The sequence below is a fragment of the Lepidochelys kempii genome, chromosome 1, assembly GCF_965140265.1.
Source record: "Lepidochelys kempii isolate rLepKem1 chromosome 1, rLepKem1.hap2, whole genome shotgun sequence".
Lineage (NCBI taxonomy): Eukaryota > Metazoa > Chordata > Testudines > Cheloniidae > Lepidochelys > Lepidochelys kempii.
Window position 1 is genome coordinate 95,167,031 of NC_133256.1, and position 25,247 is coordinate 95,192,277.

The 25,247-nt window shown below is 41.8% G+C and overlaps 1 protein-coding gene across 4 annotated transcripts in view; it reads left to right on the plus strand.

Moving 5' to 3' along the window:
- The first annotated feature begins 739 nt into the window (after positions 1-739).
- GPR180 (G protein-coupled receptor 180) overlaps positions 740-25,247 on the plus strand; it is a 47,329-nt gene continuing 22,821 nt past the window's right edge. For all 4 annotated transcript variants that reach the window (XR_012159375.1, XR_012159374.1, XR_012159376.1 and 1 more), the window contains exons 1-5: positions 740-919; positions 5,602-5,760; positions 10,383-10,583; positions 17,533-17,713; positions 19,269-19,318. Coding sequence is in view for 1 of the 4 variants with exons in the window: in XM_073347774.1 (XP_073203875.1) it covers positions 778-919; positions 5,602-5,760; positions 10,383-10,583; positions 17,533-17,713; positions 19,269-19,318 (733 nt within the window). In the remaining 3 variants the exon portion in view is untranslated. The remainder of the gene's footprint in view (positions 920-5,601; positions 5,761-10,382; positions 10,584-17,532; positions 17,714-19,268; positions 19,319-25,247) is intronic.

Consider the following 25,247-nt stretch of genomic DNA (forward strand, 5'->3'; position numbering starts at 1 on the left):
GAAGAACAATAGGGGAGGCTTCAGAGTAACAGCCCTGCTAGTCTGTATTCGCAAAAAGAAAAGGAGGACTTGGGGCACCTCAGAGACTAACCAATTTATCTGAGCATGAGCTTTCCTGAGCTACAGCTCACTTCATCGGATGCATACCGTGGAAACTGCAGAAGACATTATATACACAGAGACCATGAAACAATACCTCCTCCCACCCCACTCTCCTGCTGGTAGTAGCTTATCTAAAGTGATCACTCTCCTTACAATGTGTATGATAATCAAGGTGGGCCATTTCCAACACAAATCCAGGTTTTCTCACCCTCCGCCCCCCCCCCACACACACACAAACTCACTCTTCTGCTGGTAATAGGAGAGTGAGTTTGTGGGGGGGGCAGAGGGTGAGAAAACCTGGATTTGTGCTGGAAATGGCCCAACTTGATGATCACTTTAGATAAGCTATTACCAGCAGGAGAGTGGGGTGGGAGGAGGTATTGTTTCATGGTCTCTGTGTGTATATAGTGTCTTCTGCAGTTTCCACGGTATGCATCCGATGAAGTGAGCTGTAGCTCAGGAAAGCTCATGCTCAAATAAATTGGTTCGTCTCTAAGGTGCCCCAAGTCCTCCTTTTCTTTTTGCGACTAGGGGAGGCGAGGCAGGCCCTGGCTCCGCCCCCTGGCTCGTGCTCTCTTCCCATTGGTTCTCCCTCCGCCGGCTCCAGCTGTGCTGGGGGGAGGGGGACTGTCACGTGACACGGAGGTGGCGGGGTGACCCGTGCGGCTGCCGGGGATGGGGCGGCTGCTGTGGCTGCTCTGCCTGGCCGTGGGCGGCAGCCGCTGGTGGCTGCGGGGCGCCCAGGGGAAGACGCTGCGGGGCCGCTTCTCCAGCGCGGGGGGCGGGGCGCAGCTGGCGGCGCGGTTCCAGTTCCACGGTAGGTGCCCGCCGCGGGCGGCCCCGACGTCGCTCCGGGCGCGGGTGGGAGCCGCGGGACCGGTTTGCAGCGTGAAGCGCCGCCCCTGTCCCCACAGCAGGGCTGGGTGGCGAGCCCTGCCTGGCGCCCCCGAGCCCGGGGCTGCCCGCGGCTGGAGCCGGGCGCACACGCCTGCCCGGAGCCTGGCGAGAGCCGGAGGGGCCCTGCCAGAGGTTTGGAAGAGCGACTAGGGCATGTCCGCTCGACAGCGGCTACAGCCCGAGCGTGAGCGCTCCCCACAGCCCTGCAAGGGTTTTTTCCATCGCTGTAACTAACCCGCGCCGCTTTGAGAGGCAGCGGCTGCTGGATCAAAGGAAATATTCTTCCATGGACTAGACTGTGCTGACAGAGTGGGTTAAGTCGAGGTAACTATGTGGCATAGGGCATGACATTTTTAATAGCCCTGAGCATTGTCCCTAAATCAACCTAAGTTTTAGGTATAGACCAGGCCTTGGAGGTAAACCATTCATGTCTACGCTGTAATTAAACCCCCAGATCTGGCCTGTGCCTGCTGACAGGAGCTTGCGGGACTTGGGCTAAGGAACTGTTTAATTGCAGTATAGTTCAGGGATCAGCAACCTTTGGCCCGCGGCCGGCCAGGGTAAGCCCCCTGGCGAGCTGGGTCGGTTTGTTTACCTGCCGCAGGTTTGGCTGATTGCAGCTCCCACTGGCCACGGTCCCCACTCCAGGCCATGGGGGCTGCTGGAAGCAGCAGCCAGCACATCCCTCGGCCTGCACCGCTTCCCACAGCCCTCATTGACCTGGAGCAGCAAAACACGGCCTATGGGAGCTGCAGTCGGTCAAACCTACGGATGCAGCAGGTAAACAAACCCGCCCGGTTCACTAGGGGACTTACCCTGGCGGGCCACATGCCAAAGTTTGCCGATCCCTGGTATAGATGTTTGAGCTTGGGCTGCCGCTGGACCTCTGGGATCCTCCCGCCTCACAGGTTCCGAGAGCCAGAGTACAAATGTCTACACCACAATTAAACAGCCCCTTAGCCAGACTCCTGCAACCCTGAGTCAGATAACAAGGACCGGCCACGGGTTTTTGATGTCAATGTACACATCCCTGAAGAGGCCTTTCAACAATCCCAAGCCATCTAGTTTGCCTCTGCTAGTGTCCAAATATCATAATTATATAGTAATGAAAGCACATTAAGAACTAGATACTGTTATCGGTCTGTCTCAATGACTTTGCACAGGAGGTCACTATCAGTATCTCCATTTTACAGAAAAGGTGGGGAAAGTGGGGCACGTGGAGGATAGCGACATGTCCAAGGTCACATAGCAAGCCAGTGGCAGAGCCAAAAGCTTTATGAGCTTTGGCTACAAAAGAATTACCATGTAATAATAATTTTTAAAGAAGTATCTTGAGGGTATTTTGCATTATGTTTGCTTAATTTTAACAGTAACTCAGATTATGTGTTGAATCACTAAATAGTAACTAGAATGATACTTAATACTCTACATTCTTCAATCAGAAAGTTTCAAGGAGCCTGGTAGCTTTCTCCACTTACTATTAAAATATCAGGATGTTCCCAGGATGTTGCCCTTAAAATATCAGGATGTTTCCCAGAAAATGCCTCTTCTGCAAACACCTCTGTATAGAGGTATCAGTTAATAATAATAATGGTATAAAACAATTTTTGTCTTTTATTGGGACGCATGTTTAAGAAAGATCTATTTATGGAGATGAAGAATTATTAGCCTGTACCATAGACATGCATAGTGCTTTACAGGTATCTAAGACATTGTCTCTGTCACCAAGTTCTTACCATCTAAGACCGCTATCCTCCAACTAGCTCTTTGTGGTGAACCCCTGCTCCTGTGTAGAGCCCCACTGAAGTCAATGGGAGTCCACTTGCTCAGAACCAGTTGCCGCATTAGTGCTTGAATTAGATACAAGTGTAAGAGATAATACACGAGAGGGTGGAAAAGAGGTGGATGTCTTTACAGTATAAAAGCCAAACAATACCGACATAAATTTGAAGACATTTATATTTTTGCTGTTTGTATTGTTTTGACTAAATCTGACTAGAATTCTCGATTCTAAGAATTTTTTCTTTTAAGAACAGGGGGGTATGTATTATATTTAATATAAAGACCACATGATGGTGTGGAACAAATGGATTTATTGGGATGAATTTGAGGATATCTGACTTAATCACAAGTGATGAAATATTGAGTGCTGCAAGTTATCCTCAAACAAATAAAACTTTTTCACCATGCCATGTATTTGCCGTATATGTCTATACACACCCCATGTTACTAACTTCTAGAAGTTCTTTTTTAAAAAAAAATTGGTGCTGTTTTGTATTCGTCCACCTTATATTTAAATATCTTAGTTCTCATCAGTTCTACTCTACAGTAGATCATAAAATAATCACAAAAAGAAAAGGAGGACTTGTGGCACCTTAGAGACTAACAAATTTGTGAGAGCATAAGCTTTCGTGAGCTACAGCTCACTTCATCGGATGCATACAGTGGAAAATATAGTGGAATCTCCCCTCCGATGAAGTGAGCTGTAGCTCACGAAAGCTTATGCTCTAATAAATTTGTTAGTCTCTAAGGTGCCACAAGTCCTCCTTTTCTTTTTACGGATACAGACAAACACAGCTGCTACTCTAAAACCTAAAATAATCATGATTTTAAAGATTAGTGTCTCAAGCCCTTCCAGTTTTAGAATCAAGTGCTAAATTCCATAGGGAATTTTGGAATTTATTCTTTCTAACCCTTAGGATTATATAATATCGGATGTTTAACCACTCACTAGTACAAAACTGAACAGAACAATTCCTGGACTTTGGGCAGATGTAAATTGGGAGGAAAGGGGGACACAATTACCCCTGGAAGACTTTTTTTTTTTTTTAGTTGTTTAAAGTGTAACATAAACGTATGTTTATGTTACTAAGGCCAGAGTTAGGATTTCGTGCAAGTTGAGATCATAAGATGGTGTTCAGTGGAGAGTAGTTGGCTGGGCTTGCAAAGGTTTTGTATTCAATTTGACAGCTTTTGTCTGTCTGTAATATAATAACTTTCGAACACCACATGCAATTAGTTCCAAAATTTCAGGGAATGTTCTTGGCATCAATGGCCATTAGTCCCTCCAGTTCCCCTGCCAGCTCTTTAGCACAACCACCACCTTAAACACCTCTGCAATTGTTAGTAGAACAAACAACAGGTTGATGGCACCTTTTAACGCCTTCCAGCATAACAGTACCCCATCTTGTCTCTGCCTATTCTCCCAGTAGAGTGTAACATGTTGACACTCTGGATAACTTATCGCTCAGACAGAAGGGGGGAGGAGGAAGAGGCAGGGAGACATGCACATAGCCCCTGGTGTGGGAGGGGGAATGCGGGTTACAGAGAGCCTCTTCCTATGAGGGGTATGGAGGGCAGGGGGAAGTGGAAATCGGAGTGCACTCAGAGCTGCTGAGTGTGGGGTATGGGATAGGAGAATGGGAATCCATCTTGTATGGGAGGAGGTGAGATTGGAGGGCCCCCTTAGCCTCGGTCAGGAGGGAGGTGTGGGGGAGTTGCAGGGTGCCCCAGAAATAAAGGGGAATGGGAGGATGGCACACAGGGAGCATGTGGGAGGGGTGGAATACAGGGATGCATTCCACTCCTGGTGTGTGCATTAAGCTTGACCTACAGATGGTACAAAGCGTGCAACTCCCTGGTTTACCTCAATGACTGTATGACTAGTCAGTAGGTATGCTAAGGAGGTTGGCTGGAGCTAGAGGAAACCACTTCCTCCAGCTTGTCTGTAGGGGGCTGAAATTTGAAGGAGCTTGACAAATGTAAAATTACCAACAGCAGAACAAAGAAGCCAGGTGTTGTGGTGGGACAGACAACTTTGAGGGATTCTCAAAGCCAGTCAGGAACTTTGAGTAGGAGAGAAAGGAAGAGATGTGTATATTTTCATAGCAGGGGGTGGTTAGCTGCAGGACCAACCAAGGTCAAATCAAGATGACCGAGAGGGAGGCTTGGTAATTGAGAAGGCAAACTATGTCCTCTGGCCGAGGAACCCTGGACAGCACCAGAGGACTCTGATTCCAAGCCAAAGAATGATCTGAGGTGGTAAGAAAACCAAGGCAGGAAAATGCATGCAGGGTTTATTATTTTTATATAGATGTGCATATTTCTTGTGCGATTGAATAAAGAGCAATAGTGATTTAGACTCTTGTGCAAAGTCAGTCTCTGTGTTATGTGTTCTACCCATCGCATGCACTTGAAGAATTAACCTGTGGACCCCAGAACACCAGAAGTGCTGGAGTTCTGGGAGAGAAGCTACAACGGAGACTGAGGGGTCAGTATTGATCCTAAGGGCTGATCAGTTGTACTGTGAGGTCTCAGCTCTCCAGAGAAGATGTGATATAGGAACTGCACCTTAAGAGTATGAGTAGGGATTCCAGACCAAGGGCAGTGACTGGACCCTGTTTATGCTCTGGTGACCTAAAGCACACACAGCCCAATGAAGTGAGCCCCCTTATGGTAGTCTGGAGAGTGACCAAGAGTGGTCCATCTGGATCTGTGACATGCATTAAAAAGGTACTGTGATAGCTGTTTAGGTACTCTTCCAGTTTTATTTGTGTGATCCACATAAGACGAGTAGTTGATTTTATTTTTTTAAATATCAAGGCGACCATGCTGTTCTGTATATCAGAATCAACAATGTAGCAGCAGCTGTTGGAAAAGAGGCCAGACTTCACCTTTTTCAAGCACAGGAATGGCTAAAGCTTCAGGACAGCACCCAGGATTATAGCTGTGGAGAGAAACTGTCCAGAGCTCAGCTGACAAGTGAGTTTATTCTTTTTTTTTTTTTTCACCTTGAAGTCTGGGTTCTTTTAACTGTATGTATTTCGGATCAATTCATGGTTTAAATGAAATCAGTAAGACTTTTGTTACCAACTTAAGTGAAACAAGAACGGTCCCTTCAGTATTTTTTTGTTTAATTACAAAGAGATGTAGTTGGTTTGCTTGTGTCATTTTTGGAGGATTTTTTATTTTACAAATGATGTCTTGTTAAACAGCTGGGATGCTAATATTCCTTGACAAACCAATTAGTGAAACATTTTAAGATAGGTAATTTTATATCAAGGCTCATTATAACCCAATGCTTTCATTTGCTTAGAATTTTGAAAAATACTAGTATTTGGCTGGTTTCAGAGTAGCAGCTGTGTTAGTCTGTATCCACAAAAAGAAAAGGAGTACTTGTGGCACCTTAGAGACTAACAAATTTATCTGAGCATAAGTTTTCATGAGCTACAGCTCACTTCATTGGATGCACTTGCATCCGATGACGTAAGCTGTAGCTCACGAAAGCTTATGCTCAGATAAATTTGTTAGTCTCTAAGGTGCCACAAGTACTCCTTTTCTTTTTAGTATTTGGCTGAAATTTTCCATATGTGGGCTCCACCTGGAGATTATTCCCATATCACAATAGTGTACGATTGTTATTGAGTGTGCAGAAAGTCTTAACAGAAGACCTTAACAAAGTGCAGTCTCCAAGCCAGTTTTCAGAATAAAATCACTATGATGTATAAATGTTTGGGGGACCTGAGGGTGAGGGCAGGAATTTAGTTCTTCAGATGCACAGTTGTTGTTGTTTTTTTTGGGGGGGGGCGGTGTTATTAGTCTCTTTTTGTTAGAACAGGAGAAAACAGGTTTTATAAACAAATAATTGCAGTAGATTTCACTAATTATGAATACATTTAAGAAATGTTAAGAGGTCTCAGTCATAGTAAAAAGTGCAAGTCTGTAAGGTGAGTATAATGTCTTATCAAAGAGTAAGGCTTCCCTAAGGGTAGCTTTTTATCTGAACCTCCCCCCTCCGTGTTTTCTTTCACACCTCCTCGTACAATAATTTTCGCATTTCTCATGTCCTTCTGTAAGTTTCATCGCTCTAAAAATTAATTCAAGACTGAATTGTGCGGTCTCATTCCACAAAGTTTGTTTAATATTAATTTCCTTTTACCATTTAATTCTGCAGTTAACTATTCATCATTGAATCTCTAATTCAAGTGTTGTTAATATTTGAGCTGATAATTATACCAGTATAGAATATGCAAGCTGTGTTGTCGTCTTTTGTTTCTAGAAGAATAATTCAGTTTGTTAAGAGGTTCTTTTCCCCTATCCCTGTCGAAAATGGCATTGTTCAAAGACAGGAAAACAAAAATAAAAGGCCAGTATCACTTCCATGGAAGTGTGAATCTGTCAGCCTTTGATGTACAAAACATTGAAGACCCTCATAAAATTCAGTTTCAAAGAAGTGTTAATCAAGATAATGCTTAATTTGTGTACTGATCTAAGTAAAAAAAGTGCAAATGGTAGAACAGCCAAACAATAAAGCATTCAATAGCTCTGATTAATTATTTAATTGAAAGATACAGATACTAAAAGCATTATTTTGTACCATTTATTGAGTATTACATTAGACATTCTAATTGAAGCAAGCATAAAGTTTCCTTTTGAAATTAAGCAGATATTAGGGACTTCATTCATCAGTATCTTACATGAATGTAGCTCTATTTTCATATATTTCCCTCAGGCAACCAAAAGACCTACCATCTGTATGGTAAATAAGTGACCTCTTTGCATGTTGTCAGAATGGAACCTTAACGCAATCTGACTGTGGTGCTGCTTCTAAGGCTACCATGTTCTGAAAACAGTTGCCTTTGTATCAGCTGTTACTATACCTATGTATGATTGATGGGACATGGATAACACTAGAATAATACATGCTTAAAAGAGCTACGCGACACACATTGCATTTATTACATATGGTGGTGGTAGTTCAGTGTACAGTCCCCCAGTGGTACTCACTGCTGGTTGCTTCACGAGAACATGGAATGTGTTTCTTCCTGAATCCGACTGTTGATTCTCTTGAAGGATAAGGGAAAATAGGCCTTTAAACTTTATGCCAGGTACAGTAATTTAATTACAGCTATTCATAGTGGGTTTCCATAAAGGGAATTAGACTCTCTAAGTTGTTTGTCTCAAATATCCTGGGGCAGTGTGTACTGCAAGGTTTTTTGTGTGTAATTTAAGATTATTATTTTTTAATTCGCAAGTTTGCTTGTCTTCCAACTTAGACCGCTCTCTTTGTATTTTGTGAAAGGTTAGCAAGGTACTCAAGTGTCCTCTATGCTATTAATTAGTTTATAAATTTGTCACTTCTTTCAGTTCTCCTTTCCCATCTAGTCATTGTTTTTGGAATCCATAATAGGGATTTCACCCCACATTGCTAGTTGTTTAGTCATCTTTTCATTGCTAGTTTGTCTCCAAAATAGCTTCAGAGAACAAATACTATTTGCTTTGTAGCACTGAAAGCTTGAAAAGAGATCCCACAAAAATAATGCAAGTGTAGAACAAGAACCTTGTATTTCAACAATAATCTGTAATTCTGTCAGGGACCAGGAAAACTCTCAACACAAGTGATTTTTTTTCTCCCCCTTTGTACCCAGTCACGCTATTCTTGTCAAGGAAAAGAAATAGATGGAATAAAAACCATTACATGTACAACACAGAGAGGCTGTTTAGGAGCAGTTAATGAAACTATTGCTTCAGTGTGGCTATGATTATTAACTGAAATGTTAGCTACATAAAGTAAAGTCCCTTTTAGGGGACAAAGTCAGTTTAGGCACCTGACTTTTCATTCATGACTTACACGGGTAACTCAGTAATGCTCTAGATGCCCCTATTTCCATTTTTCTCTGTTCCCTTTTAGTCTTGCTTCCCCACCCCAAACTCCAGCCCATCTACAAGTTTCATTCAGCAGAATCTGCAGGAAACCCACAAAGATGAATACCAGGTATATATAACTTTTTAAGTGTAGTGCAATTTGAAAGCAGCTACATTTTTAGAGAAAATGGTCTCATTCCTCAGACCCAGTTCCACCTGCTAAGTGAAACTCACTCCTTCCTTAGCATAGGAGAAAAGGAAGGAGGTGCCAAATTAGACAGTACGGCACTAGATCTTCAGTATTTATAGCCACTGGCTGTGAATAGAGTGCTGTCCCCCAGCCAGCCCAAGATTCGAGAAGCTGAAAGATGGCTGAGAGTGTGTGTTCCAAACACTTCCTAAATTGCATCAAGTTTAAACTCAGCAAAAATGAAGATTTAGCCCAGAGTCTTTCTTCATACAGTTTTATGGTATGCTTCAAAGTAGAGACTGTTCCTTTTTGGAGTTTAGTTATAGTGTATAGAAATATGATTGATGCTCTAAAATTAAATAGGTACATGACCCGGGAACTCCTTAGTGCTAAATGGCGAAGGGCACAAAAGTGCATAGGGTTGTACAGGGATCCACTGAATAATAGTTCCCCGAAGGTTGGCATGTAAGGTGTATACCGAGAGCCGGTTGCCCACTGGTTGTCATTGTAATTGCAAAATGGTACCGATAATATTTAAAGAGCTATGTATCTATACTGAAATTTATGTCCTTAAGGTCCTGGAGTTAAGGCGGGTCACCAGAAGATGACATCTCTCGGAAATGTTCTCTTCAGACAAGAGATAACAAATGCTTATCTCCCTATCTGGCCATTTGTATATTTGCATAGTAAGCCAGGTGCAAATTAAGAGATTGTGAAATCTGAGAGGGTGAGGGGAGAGAGAGAGAAGTTAAAAAGAAACTATGTAGGAAGAAACAAACAGCAGGGGAGTGTCCTGTTCATGAGTAAAGACAAAGGATTGGTCTGATCTATCTGGGAATGCAAAGAGGCTCACTGAATCCTTCAGGTAGGAGACAAACTGACTGTGTCCATCTCATGAAATAAGGGTAACAGCCAATCTGTCTGACTGCAAAGCACTGCAAGGTTTTTTGGTGAGCAATACAATGCAAGATGAGAGTTTCTTGTTAATTAAATCTAGGCTCTAGAATGCAGGTTTATGATTTTTTTATATATATAACCATTTGTCTCCAATAATAATTATTGTTATTACTTGAATTTCCAGGGTTTGTTAAATAAACGTTTATTCTTAATTTCATATAAGCATAATTTAGTGCTGTGTGTTAAGCAAAGCAGTGATCTGATGTGGAACTGGCAATCTGGGATGTATTGTTTCTTTGGAAACAGTAAATCTCTGAACACTGCGAGTGTCCAGTGAACTAGATGCTGGACACTCCAGGAAGATGCTTCTTAGACGGTTCAAGGGTTGGGATGTGAAAATCGCTAACCACGTCAGGGCCTGCAAAACCTGGAGGGGAGTGCCTATGTTGCCCGCTGGAGTTGGGGAGCTGACCCTTGGTAGACATGGAGAAGGCTTCCTCATGCTAAGGGCAGGTAGTAGGAAGGTACCTCTCAACCTGGGTTCCCCTGGGAAGCATCACAGTGTATTGTATCTGAGAAGATTTAATAGTTTTCAGAAGAGTTAGTTTGTAGTACATTAAATGCTTACTTCATTCTTTGTTTCTTTTTAAAGTGCCTATGAACCACACAGAGCAAAATCTGACAGTGACCCAGATTCCATATCCAGAAACGTGGTATGTGTTTTATGTAGACAAGTTTACCTGCGAGGAGAATTATGAAAATTCTGAATACGAGGATATTCAATTTGAAATGGTGTTACTAAACCCAGATGCAGAAGGGAATCCATTAGATCACTTTAGCGCAGGGGAATCGGGTAAGATTTTTTTCTTGAAATTAGATCAATAAGATAAGGATCTGATCATCAAATAAATCAGTGCTCACTGTGTTTAAAAAAGTGTGTATTTGGATAAATGGATGGCTAAGCCTTTCACTTATAGGACAATACTTTCTCAGAGAGTAGGCAATCCTGATGAATTTTTCTAACATGAGCCTTTCTAGATCTTTAACCTAATTATCCAACTCTGGTCTAATCAGAGAAATAGATGAATTTAAAAGGGTAACATCAAACAGTCAGCTTGTCCAGTGTTTATCTTGAAATAACTGGGATCTGCTATGGCATATTGAAGTTTTATGTTGCTGCAGTACAAAGTAGTTGTATTGTAATCCAATGTGGGCCTTTTAGAAGTAGTAAGAAAAATATGATTTATTTAATGATTATCTTCAAAGTGCTTTACATGCATGAATTCTCAACTCCCCAAAATGGGATTGGCCTTGATCAGTGATATACCTTTAAGAGAGTACTTCATTTGTTAGGTTCTCATTTGTTGCATATTCAACAGTCCTGATAATCTAATTCACCATATACTTTATTCATTTGACATGGTTAGTTCTTTAGGTGCATTTATGGGTTTTATCTCTTAGTGTCAAGGATAGAACTGTCCTAGAATTAAGATGTTCACGATAAAGATTGAAGTTTATTGAAAATTTTGGGGAGCTTTATTGCTTGTTTGGTTTTGAACTTTTCACCAAGAATGTAGACTGCAGGAACAAGTGAAACCTCAAGCTAGCACTAAAATCAGTAATATGTTGCATTACCTTCTATAATGGGTACCTTTAGGCTTGGACTTAAAATCATTCTATATAGATTTGTTTCATTGTACCCTATTAATATTTTCATAATACTAATATGGTATGGAATTTAGTGTATTAAATTTGTTGTATTGTTTCAGTTGATTGATTGGCTATCTTGTGACAGATCGTCGTGGTTGACCTACTGTCAACTTAAACTTGATCTCATTTCTCCCCTTACACACACCCATCACGCAGTTCAAAACCTCATTGTCATCTTTGACTCCTCTTTTCCCCCAATACTTCTTCCTCATATCCAGGCTGTCACCAAATCATGTCAGTTCTTCCTGTACATCGCTTCAAAAATCTATGCTATCTCTCTCTACCTCTAGAATGCACTTGTCCAAACCTTAGTCCTCTTCTCCTCCCTGCTTCTTGTTTTAGTCATCTTCAATCTGTCCAAAGCACTGCTGCTAAAATCTGTACTTCACGGATCTCTCTGTGGCACTCCCCTCTTCATATCCATTCATAGGCTTATTCTTGCCTTTCACATGAAGGCTTGTATTGTTGAAGGAGCCTGAGTGGGATTTTAGCATGGAATGCTTTTGCATCTGCACAGTTATATCCCTAAACATGTTCCCATTACCATTCTCACTCTTCGTGTACTTGTTAAAGCCTTATTCCTGCCTCCTGTTTTTGTATCCTTCATCCACTTTGTCTTCATGCCTTATTCCATGCCTTCCATCTTTTATGCTTGGAATTTGCTCCCTCCTTGTGCATCGTACACCTCGTCTACATGCAGTTTTTGTATTGATATAACATTTGGGTATAAAAAATCACACCCTTAATCAAAAGAGTCATATCAATACAACCCTCCCCCGAGTGGATGCAGTTATATTGGTACAAAGAAGTTATATTTGTTAAGGCACCATTAGCGTCTTAAGTGTCCACGCTGTGCAGGTTGTACCACTGAACTAGACCAATATAGTTACAGCAGTGCAATTTATATTTAGACAAGCCCATGCTATCCGCACTAAATCGCTCCTTAGAAACACTGTGACTGCTTCCAAGAATTAGACATGAGTGTGTATAGAAACTATACACATGCAAAATACCTGCACTACAGGCTGAAACTTCAGCCTTCATTGTGTATGTTTGAATTGGATTGTCTGAGTAATTTAGGCTGTAACTCACTGGAGCAGGAACAGTGTCTTCATCTGTTTGTACAGCAGTCAACTTGCTGTTGCTACCCAGTAAGAAATCAGCCCTAGGAAAACCGTTTGATCAAATCTGACACCTTTGCCAATGAAGTACCCTAGGCGTAGACTAATTCCCTTAGTCATTTATTTAGTCCTAGTCTTCGCCTTCTCTTCTTTGGCTGTCCCTTGATGCAAGGTTGATGTCTGCCAAAGGGGTTCATTGGTGGATTTTTTAGGTGGCTGAGGAGCCCAATTTGTGCCCTGCAGATTTTCCCACAGCAGTGACAGGTCTGATGTTGGAGGAGACGGTTGTTGGCTGGACTGTTGTGTCCTTTCTTTCCTCCATAAGCACATCTGTTCTCCTCAAAGCGAGCTGTGGGTCGGTGTATGGTGTGGCACCACTGTGTTCTGTTCCATGCCAAATCCTCCCAGTTTGTTGGGTTGATGTCTCCCTTTTTAAAGTGTTCTTTCAATATGTCTTTGGAGCGCTTTCGCTGCCCTCCGCAAGCCTTTCTTCCCTGACTTAACTGAGAGAACAGTACTTGCTTTGGGAGGCAAATATCAAGCATACGTACAGAGTTGGTGTTTCATGACCTTCACTTCTACACTGCTGATGTTGGCTGCAGAGAGAATGCTGATGTTAGTGCTTTGGGTCTTCCCAACTGATCCTGAGAATACATCTGATGCAGCGCTGCTGGAACCACTCCAGCCATTTGAGATGTCATCTGTAGGTTACCTAGGTCTCACACCCATAGAAAATGGTGGCGATGACAACTGCCTGGTAAACCAAGATCTTGGTGCCTGTTTGCAGATCCCTATCATTGAAGACTCATATGAGTAGTCTTCCAAAGGATATGCTGGCACAGCAGATCCTGTATTTGATTTGTGTGTCAATGCTGGCTGTTTGGGAGAGGTGGCTGCCAAGGTATGGGAAATGGTCCACATTTTCCAGAGGTTCTCCTCCGATGGTGAACATAAGAACGGCCATACTGGGTCAAACCAAAGGTCCATCAAGCCCAGTATCCTGTCTTCTGACACTGACCAATCCCAGGTGCCCCAGAGAAAATGAACAGAACAGGTAATCATCAAGTGATCCATCCCCTGTCGCTCATTCCCAGCTTCTGGCAAACAGAGGCTAGGGACCCCATCCTGACTAATAGCCTTTAATGGACCTATCCTTCGTGAACTTATCTAGTTCTTTTTTTAACCCTGTTGCAGGCTTGGCCTTCACAACATTCTCTGGCAAGGAGTTCCACAGGTTGACTGCGTTGTGTGAAAAAATACTTCCTTTTGTTTGTTTTAAACGTGCTGTCTATTTGTGGAGTATGAAGAGTAGTTTGTGCAGTTGAGGGCTGGTAGAGTACCTTGGTTTTCCCAATGTTGAGACAGACACCCAGGCCGTGATAGGCATCTGCAAAAAGATTTAGGGTGCTTTGCCTCTGTGTGTGCGAGAATGACACAGTCATCCGCATACTGAAGATCAGCGATGCCAGTTCTTGTGATCTTAGATTTTGTTTGGAGATGCTGGAGATAGAGAAGTTGGCCATCCATACAATACTCAATCCCAATTCCATCAGGAAGGTGGTCGCAGATGAGAATCAGGATCACGGCAAGGTAAATGGAGAAGATTGTTGGAGCAATGAAGCCCTACTTGACACCATTGCGAACGATTAATGGTTTGGTCTCTGAGCCGTTGCACAGAATGGTGGCAGTCATCCCATCATGGAGTAGTGTGATGATGGAAATGAATTTCTGTGGACAGCCAAACCTACACAGTACCTTCCATAGGCATCACGATTGATAGAGTCAAAGGCCTTGGTTAGGTGGATGAATGCTATGAACATTCCTGGTGTTGCTCTTTGCACTTCTCCTGAATCAGTCATGCCACAAAGATCATGTCAGTTGTGCCTTGGGATGGCCTGAAGCCACACTGTGATTTGGGGAGGAATTCCTTGGCAAGCGGGAGGAGGCAGTTTAGTAGGATCTGGGCAAGGATCTTCCCTGCAATGCAGATGAGGGCAGTACCTCTGTAATTCTTGCACAAAGATTTGTCCCATTTCTTGAATATTGTAACAATCTTGGCGTTCTTAAAATCATGTGGAATTTCTTTGCAAGTCCAGGTTTTGTCGAGGATTTGGCAAAGTTTGTGCTGAAGCATTGTTCCACCAGCTTTAAAAACCTCAGCTGGGATGCCATTTGGGCCTGGTGCCTTGTGATTTTTTTTTTTTTTTTGTCTGGGTGATGGCATGCTGCTGGACTTCCCCTCAGAAGATGGAGGATCAGCACGGTGTTGCATTGCTGAGCATTGTGGAATAAACTCGATGGTGTCTTCAGAGACCGTGAATTCACAGTTTAGTAGGCTCTCAAAGTGCTCCTTCCAGCATTGTTTAATGGCTGCATTGTCCTTGAAGAGGGTGGAGCCATCCTGGGAATGTAAGGGGGTTGGCCTTTGGAGCTTGGCCTGTATATAGCTTTTGTTGCTTTGAAAGAAAGCTTCTCTTGTCATCCTGATCTACGAAACCTTGGATCTCAGAGGCTTTGTTTTTGACGTCATGTAGCCTCCTTTGGACTTCGGCTTTGAGCAAGTGATAGTCCTAGTAATTCTTTAAGAAATATATAAGATTTATGGTACAAATCCAGAATACACTGTGTGAACTTTCTGCCAATGAAATTTCAGTTAAGTATGTCTAAATCATCAAGGACAGAATAAAGCAAAGATTCCCCCTATAGCTAGGGCCCCAGCTTCTAAAGCCATACAATTATGGTAGTCCCATCTTTTATTGAAAAAGAACAAATTTCCAGCCTTCAAGATTACAAAGAAAAGCTTGAAAAAGTGACCCAAGCATAACAGATGAAGGCTGATATGAACTGCTTTACATATCTCAATTAAGAGTTAACTCCAGGGCCCACTGCCTTGGGAGGCCCCACCAACACAACCCTAACAGGAGAATATGTTACAGAAAAAGAGTGCAGTGAGCCTGGCATGCCCTCCCACCCAAATAGATTTAGCTCAGCAGGTGAGCTAAGTACTGGTTGTCCTCTTGCTACTCCCAGAGGGGGGAGAGTGAGTGGAGGTGGGGGAAAGGGGCTCTGTGCTCCTGCCTCTGAAAGGAAGGAGACCCCTATGTCATGGTGTTTCTAGGGTTCCAGATTGAATTAATCCAACCTGTAAATCAGTTTGCATGACATTTTCAATTTCAGTGGAGCTATTTATGCAGTAAGGAACAGCCCAGTGCAAGTAAAAGTGGTGGAATCTGGTATAATATACATATTTTCCCTATAAAATAAAGAACTATGAAGAAAGAAGAGAAATGGATAATCTAGATGGGAGAAACAGAAGGGTCTGTTTAGAAAAGGCTTGTAATGAATATCTCCTTATTAGCTTCTTAACATTTGAGGTGTAAGGAGACTATAATTCCATCCACCATGTGTGTATCCATCATTGACCGCCTTCAATCTTAATCTCTAGCTGCACTGGCAAATGTTCATATTTCATCCACACAGATTCCCTTCTTTGGTTAATAGACATGGAACCACGTATGCTTGTTCTAGATTTCCTATCCCATTTAACTAGCTGTTGGAAATTCTGTGACAGAACTGTTTTCTATCTGAGAATGCAGATTGTTGAAATCAAAATGTTCTATGGAGATGGTCCAGTTTCAACAAAAGTCTGTTAGAAACCAGGTAGGTTTTCACTGGAAACATGTTGGTTTCCTGACAGCTCACCCATCAAGCTCATTGGCAGCCTGCCCGGCTTGCCAAGAGCCTGATTTCCCCCACACTGGCTCCCAAGTTTGAGGCTCCTTAGCAGCTTGGGCTCCCAGGGTCTGTGGCTCCAGGACAGTCAGCCAGGCAAACTGCCCCTGAGCCAGGGACCCCAAGTCTTTCCCTTTCAGAGAGAATTTTGAAACATTTGGTTTTCATTCCAAATTGGAACAAAACCAAATTTCAAAATATCAAAATCTTCCCCAAAATGGAATTGCCTTTCTTCACATAGCTCTGCCTTTAACTTCTCCTTTGGACACAGGTGCTATCTGGGCTAAACATACTTCATTTTATGTGGTGTAAGAGTGACACCCAGTGGTTAGACAGGCTTACCTCAAATGTGTATCTGCTGTCTCTCCTCATCTCAGATCCTGTCTTTGAAGATAAATAACAGTTTAAACTTTCACCTATTTATTGTAGATGTTCCTGACTACCCATTGAGCTAGGCTATGGTTTACTTTATAGGTAGGATTAGATTTTTATTGGTAAATACTGGTAAACCTCGACTTCACTATAGACACATATGACAAAAAAAATTCCAGTGATGATGATAGAAATTTACAGATAGTCAAAGTACGAAAAAATTGGCTGAGAATTTATTAGCATTTGATTTAAGGATATTTACTTTGTATGTTTTGACATGTGCTGCTGACAGTTTGTGTTCGAATGGTTGTAAAGCTTTAACTTCTTGAATCTCAACGGTCATTAATAATTGTCTGACTCCCCTCCCCCCCAATAATTTTGTGCAACTGTGAAAATTTAAATTGATAACTTTTAAGCCTTTTTTATGTTTAACATCAATGTTATCTGTCAAAGTTATTAAAAAAAAATCAAATTCTGCCAAGCCTAGTTATAGGAAACTATTTACGATTTTCCAATAATTCTTACATATGTTTGTGGGGTTTTTTTAAAGATAAATTGTTTACAGAATGCCTCTTTGTATTCAAGATAGGTATTTTTGGTGGACAAAGACTTTACAGGTCAAATAATGACCAGCCACCTTAAAGAATTAAACTGACACATGAAGATTTTTTTCTTCTATTACTGTGTGGGAAGGATAAGAGAAAGTAGTTGAATACTAATCCGTCTTTACTATCACTTTTATGTTGCTATGTAGTAATAACTACATAACTTAATATTGCTTGTCTTGTGGTAAGAGCATCTTAGGTAGTACTTGTTATGTGCCATAATTCACTTTATTATATTAAACTGCATTTCTTCTCTTCCCAGGATTACATGAATTCTTTTTCCTACTCATCCTAGCATACTTTGTAGCTGCTTGCATCTATGCTCAATCACTATGGCAAACTCTGAAGAAAGGTGGACCTATGCATACTGTCTTAAAGGTTCTGTCAACAGTATTAGTGTTTCAGGCTGGCTCAGCATTTGCCAACTACCTGCATTTCTCAAGGTAACTTTAATTAGTTGTCTTTCCATTTTCAAATTCCCTTAAATGAGGAAGGAGGCAGCTGTAGAGATCAGTAAGGCTAGAGGTAATGATGGTCATGACCTGTGTTCCCTCTAAACTGCGCTGTTGGGTGGTCGCCCAGGAGTGATTCAAGTGCTGCGCACTTGATTAGCAGAGCTGCGCACATCCGGCAGCATGTGTTCAGGTGCCCCTCCCCCCACTGCTTTGCAACCACATTGCTCCTGCAGCTGCTCCCAGGATCCTCCTGCTGGCTATGCAGAGGGGGTGGGGGACTGTTGATGTCAGGGTGTACCCCATCTCCACAGAACAGGGGAGAGGGGACAGCCTGGCTCAGGACTCGGAGCAGGAGAGAGCTGCTGCTGTCTGAGGTCTGAACGAGCCTTCCCTTCCCAGTGAATGAGCACCTTAAAGAGACAGTGCATGGCATCTCTCAGAAACTTCCCCAGCAGCCAGCACATACTGTCTCTTTCACGCTCGCCTCCCAACACATACTTGTATTTTTATTGTTGTTACTTCTTGGTACTTTCTGCATTGCACATATATTCTCTGTAATTTTATTCTTTCAAAGTGTGTTGTTTTAGTTTTTTGACTGGTCTATGCATTTTGTAATTTTTATTTCTCCTACACTTAAATTTAATTCTTTGAGTAGCGAGTTCTAAAATGCCTAACCTGTCCTGGCTGGAGTAATTATCCCTATGGTAACTTTTAAAAATATATATATATATAAAGTTTTTCATTTATACTGGTGGTGCACATCTGCATATATCTCGGTGCACATAGTAAAATTTATTCTGCATATGGATGGAAAAAATTAGAGGGAACATTGGTCATGACAAAACTTGTAGGGTTGACTTGTTACAACTATGTACACCTCTACTCCAATATAACGTGACCCAATATAACACAAATTCGGATATAATGCAGTAAAGCAGCTTTCTGGGGGGCAGGGCTGCGCGCTCCGGTGGATAAGCGCTTGCGCTCCGGTGGATCAGCTCTGAGCAGCGTGTTAAGGGTGCCGGGCCGGGGCTGAGGGGTTAGATAAGGGGCAGAGGGTCTTGGGGGGGCAGTCAGGGAGCAGGGGGGGTTGGATGGTTGGAGGTTCTGGGGGCGGGGCGGTCAGGGGACGGGGAACAGGGGCGTTGGATAGGGGTCCCGGGGGGGCCTGTCAGGGGGCGGGGGTGTGGATAGGGGTCGGGGCAGTCAGGGGACAAGGAGCAGGGGAGCTTGGATAGAGGGTGAGGTTTTGGAAGGGGTGGTTAGGGGCAGCGGGTCTCTGGAGGGGCTAGTCGGGACAAGGAGCGGGAGGGTTTGGATGGGTCAGGGGTTCTGAGAGGTCGGTCGGGGGCAGGAAGTGACTATTAATAACAGAAACGCCCGAGGCCAAAGCAAGTTCAATATAATGCGGTAAGATTTTTTGGCTCCCGAAGACCACGTTATATTGGGGTAGAGATGTAGTTACTTAGCTGTATCTCTAAGAAGGAAGAGAAATTTAATACTGACTAACTTAGACCATTTATTATCTCCTGTTTTTTATTAGTTACGCTAAAGATGGAATAGGGGCACCTTTTATGGGAAGTCTGGCAGAACGTGAGTATGCTTAAGAAAACATACTTTTTTCAACATGTTTATGCAGAGTAATGTAGAGACATCGGTTAAAGCATATTAACCAATGCTAACATTTAGAGTCAGATTCTGATCTCGGGTATATATCACTACTTTATTTTAAATATATGAAACGCAGCTATTTCTTTAAATAGTGGCTTTTTTCTGGGTATTTTTAAGAGTTATGTAATTAAGGTGTGATTTAAGAATGCCCTAAAACCTAACCTTGCAGACATTTAAGCATATACCTTTTACTCAGCAAATATTCTCATTTAAGTCTAGGGGACTATCATATGAGTAAGGTTATCCACACGCTGCAGCATTTTGCTGGATTAAATTGTTAGTGTGTGTTTTCTTGAGTACTAATGCGTTTTAAAAATTTATATCCATTTTATAATTTATGGATGCTCCACTTCTGTATATAGAATTGTTTTTAATGGAAAATGCTGTATTTTATGGCACAGCATTTTAAGATTAGAGCTGTGCCAAAAAATTACCCTAAGACTCCGTATTAGCACAAAGCAGCTTTCTTGATTTCATCCAGCTTTGTTGAATGTCTAACTGGAACCAAAACACCCTAGAGCATCCTGTCCCAACATGCACTAGTTATGTATAATCTTGGTTGGCTTCTTCACAGGTTGCCGCTGCTTTGGTTGTTCTGAAGTTCTGGTTAGAAATATAGAGGGGTTCTTTCCAAGATAATACATTTGCCTTTCTACTTGACTGAAACTTTCCAAGAAACTGGCACTCAGGTGTAACATGCAGTGTAAGAACCTAAATAGCAAAGTATCTCCTCACAAGTTATCACAAATCCTGGCCTGCTGTTCTGGACTTCCACAGACCTCCTGTCAAGGTTCCTCCCCCACTCTGAACTCTAGGGTACAGATGTGGGGACCTGCATGAAAAACCTCCTAAGCTTATCTTTACCAGCTTAGGTCAAAACTTCCCCAAGGTACAAAATATTACACCCGTTATCCTTGGACTGGCCGCTACCACCACCAAACTAATACTGGTTACTGGGGAAGAGCTGTTTGGACGCGTCCTTCCCCCCAAAATACTTCCCAAAACCTTGCACCCCACTTCCTGGACAAGGTTTGGTAAAAAGCCTCACCAATTTGCCTAGGTGACTACAGACCCAGACCCTTGGATCTTAAGAACAATGAACAATCCTCCCAACACTTGCACCCCCCCTTTCCTGGGAAATGTTGGATAAAAAGCCTCACCAATTTGCATAGGTGACCACAGACCCAAACCCTTGGATCTGAGAACAATGAAAAAGCATTCAGTTTTTTACAAGAAGACTTTTAATAAAAAATAGAAGTAAATAGAAATAAAGAAATCCCCCCTGTAAAATCAGGATGGTAGATATCTTACAGGGTAATTAGATTCAAAAACATAGAGAACCCCTCTAGGCAAAACCTTAAGTTACAAAAAAGATACACAGACAGAAATAGTTATTCTATTCAGCACAATTCTTTTCTCAGCCATTTAAAGAAATCATAATCTAACACATACCTAGCTAGATTACTTACTAAAAGTTCTAAGACTCCATTCCTGGTCTATCCCCAGCAAAGACGACTACAGACAGACCCAGACCCTTTGTTTCTCTCCCTCCTCCCAGCTTTTGAAAGTATCTTGTCTCCTCATTGGTCATTTTGGTCAGGTGCCAGCGAGGTTACCTTTAGCTTCTTAACCCTTTACAGGTGAGAGGAGCTTTCCCCTGGCCAGGAGGGATTTCAAAGGGGTTTACCCTTCCCTTTATATTTATGACACCTCCGGCAGCCGAATTGGATGTCCTTTGGAATCTTTTTGGGAGCTCTAGTGCAGCCCATGGTCCAGCGCTCACTTTACTCAATGATTATTAAGTCACTTGTTTGCATGATCTTATATCTTAAAATAGAGGGCTTGACAAAATTTGTCAGACTCCTACTGGCTGGAGGAATAAACCTACCTAACCACAGGTAGATACAACAGACAAGAGAGGAACTCCACCAGTGAGGCTCAGTGGCAAAAGCTAGATGAGAAGCCCTGACCTCCCGTCTAGAACCTATTGGTTTAATATAAATCCCAGCACCTTTCTTCTTCTAGAGTGCAGTTTCTGAACCTTACTGCGGGGCTCCTTAGCAACTAGTAAGTGTCAGACATTTTTAAGCCAGTGGGACTACTTGTATTGCTGACTGATCACATGAGGGAGTAAGGATCATAATCTGGTCTTTAGGAAGGAAATCATACAAACTGTATTAGTAAGTGAATATGTTTGCTGAAAACTGAATAAAAGATTTGAAGTTGTGTGATGAAATGATGCAAATATAATTTTAGGCTCATGTCACCTTTATAGAATATTAACACTTACTAGTACACACCTGATAAAGTAGATCCCATAGTTTTGTTGCCAGGGGTCTGTAATCAGATTATTTTATCTGGCTATAAATGTGTTCAAGCTGAAGGTTTAGAATTTGTACAGGTTTTATACTGGATCCCACTTTCTGACCCCTTCGGTGAGCAGAAATCTGACAGCCGTTGATCAGGTTGTCATTAAGTTATGGAAATTCCCGTAGATGAAGTTCCATTTCGTTAGACAGCAGGGATTCAATTTCTATGCAAAATAAAGGAGACTTTGATTATTGTACTACTTTGGTAAGTGTGATTGTTTTACAAATCAGTGTGTATGAAAGTGTTTGTTTTTAGCTTTAAGGATGACCTATTTTCTTCTCTACCACTATGACATGGCATATAATTTTGTACACTGTCTCTCATTAGCCAACAGAAACAATATCCAGAGTCCAAATACTTGCAGTTGGAATTAACAGCCTCTTGGTGGCAGCTGGCCCCACAGTAACTTACATTAATTCTTTGTTTTGGACAGTTGAACTAGTGAATCCAAACTGACTGTGCATTAGCCATGTGATTAAACCCTTTCTTTGGCCTCCAGAGGTGAGGTTAGATGGAATATATGAACCTACTCAGAACTTCTTTGCTGAGGCCACAGCTGTGCACTTCCTTGTATATGTTGGGTTGCTGTGTACTGTGGGTTTAGATTCTTTTCTTGGGGTAGTATTCACATTGCAGCCCCCACCAGATCTTCATATCCTCTTAATTCAAGGGGGTAGTTTCTTCTCTTTGTCCCATTATCTTTGCTTTAAGAATAGTTTAATTTAAAAGGTGTTTTGGCTCTGAGAGTTTTCCTCCCTACTCCTTTCTTTTTGTGATAATAGTTTCCAAAGGAAGCAGGAGGGCAGAATGAAAGGATAGAAATATGGAAGATTTCTTACTGCCACAACCACAGCTCTGAGGGATGGATAATACCAAGTGTAGGTTGCAGAAGTGCAACAATCTCTTCTAGCTGCTACTGCTCTCAATGCAGATTTTTTTTTTTTTTATGTAAAGAGTGAAATCCTGATTATATTGAAATCAGTGGCAAAACTCACATTGACTTCAGTGGGGCCAGGATTTCACTCCAGATATCTGGTTCTGGCACTATCCCAATATCTTTCTACAACTTCTCTTATAACCTAAGGGCCTGCTTCTACAACAGTTTAAGCATGTACCTTCACTCACATGAATATTTCCATTGACTTCAAGCACTGTGAGAAGTCAGTAGATCCTTTTAAGTTTAGGCAGCTTCTGAATGTGAGACTCAAACAGTGATTTTTCTGGATATTGGAAAGCCTGATGAGAGAAATGAATGATGAAGAAAGCAGGTAAATTTCATACCAGCTGAGTCTGTGCATGGCTCTACACTGAGCTGTGGTACTGGTGGGAGAGGCGTTTTGAAAATCTCATCAAACAGTAAGATAACCTTATTGGTCTCAACCAAATTACAAAAGTTATCAAAGGGGACAAAAATAATATGATTTTATACAAGAATCCACGTACTGCATTATGGAAAAAAGGAAACATTAAGACACATTGAGCTACCAGTAGAGTTTATTCAGCTCTCAATCTGGTATTCCACACACACACATGCCACAGAACATTTTACAATCTCTAACTCTGAGCTGTGATTAAAAGAGATTCTGTTTGTCCATAGCTTGTTAGTAGGGAAGAGGTTATCTTTAAGAACGATAGAGTAGTCACTTTTCTTATTCATCTAGATTTTCAGGCTCTTTTGTTTTCAGTCATCTCCCTGTTTTTGATTTTTCTCTGCCATGGCAGATGAATGCCCTATCTACAGCCAAATACTGATGGCATAATAAAGTTGATAATGCCACTCTACAGAATAGCGGTCAGAGCTTGTTCCTGAAGCAGTTGATCCAGTACTGTAGACCTGATTTCAAATAACCAAAATAATTCATGCTGCCTCCTCACCTATAAGCCTGGGAACCCAATATTATTTTGCTCAGATAAATGTGGTTTTATGATTTTAAAGATAGAACTTTGTACATGTTTATTAAAATGGCCTGAAAATAATTTTTAAATAAGCAAAATGAGGACTCCAAATACTGGAATCGTTAAGGGTCAATAAACTACCTTTAATACTATATAAATCTCAGGGGCAGTATCTTGGGTCTTAATTATTTAACATCCATGTTTTGCTATTATTACCAAACATCAAGGAAGTACTCTCACTGACCACCATTTACCATAAATATAATCCCTTGAGTGGGCATATAGCCCATAACATTTTGAAGACATTTTTTGTGTGTGAAAAATACTTAAATTTGTCTGTGATACAGAAATAATGCCATTATTTCTATGTTAATATTTCTGTTCAAAGTTTGTTTGTCTCGGAGTCTTCCATAACAAGTTTACTCAGTTTATTAAAACTAGAGAGCTGATTGATCTAGCAAAGCTACACCAGCACTGTCAGAAACTCAATCCAAGAGCTAAAAGTCAAGCAATGTTCTTTCTGAATGGTTCATTTGGTGCTGGTGGTAATAAATGTGTGACTGGAGTATAGTTAGTAATCCATTTTCCTCTCCCCTAGCAGTAGCACCATTGGAAGGCTAATAGGAGTTAAAGGTTGTAATAAAAAATTTTTTAAAAAATTCCCTTTGCTGGAGTGAGCAGATATGACAGCACACAAACGCACACAGGGATCAGAGTTGCTAATTAAGAAGGTGCTTGTACACATAGCTGTCAGGTGGGGCCAAGCAGTGGCAAAAAAATGGAGAAGCTCCCACAGTGAAATTAGGAAAAAGAAAGTTTATTTAAATTCCAAAGTTAAACCAGTTAAGCAAGGACTAACACCCCAAATGAAGTGTTGGTCAGGGTTAGTCACAAGCTAAGTTAGGAAACCCCAGTCGGTCTTTGGTTATTCTGTAGACAACTCAGAAACAAAAACCCCCTCAAGTTTTTCTCAGGTTTTCTCTTACCTCACTGAGGCCTGGACGCATCCTTTCCCACTCACCAGCTGGTCAAGCCACTTATAAAATGAGCCATTTCACCAGCCAGTAGAAGACCTCAGACCTTTCAAATCCAGTTTCCTCTGATTCTAGAAAGAGTGTCTTCTGTTTCGTAGAGACGCCCCTTGTGAAAACGTGACTGCTCTGCTTTTGTAATCTTCTTGATTATGTACTATAGGTGGAGCCCCTCCCCGGGGTTTGGCTATGGTAGTAGGTGCCACAGGATAGGGTTCTTTTCATTTGCTGTCTCCAGGGCCAATCACTCACCCGTTTCTGCCATGGCCCAATATGGGGTTTGTAAACTTCATCACAGTGCCATGGGACATAGTAATTTTTCCAGTCATGCCTGTATTTTAAATATGAATGGTCAGAGTTTGTCCTCACTTCCACCTGTGAATCAGTATTCAGAGAGTAGAATTTGTCCTAAATGTGTGTTTCTGTTCAGATTGATGTATTGTTCCTTAAGAAAGATACAGCTTAACTTAAAGAAATTACTGCAGGAATCTGATCTTGGAAACAAAAGTCCTGCTGGGTAAATAAGGGAACCCATTCTAATATATTTTGTATTT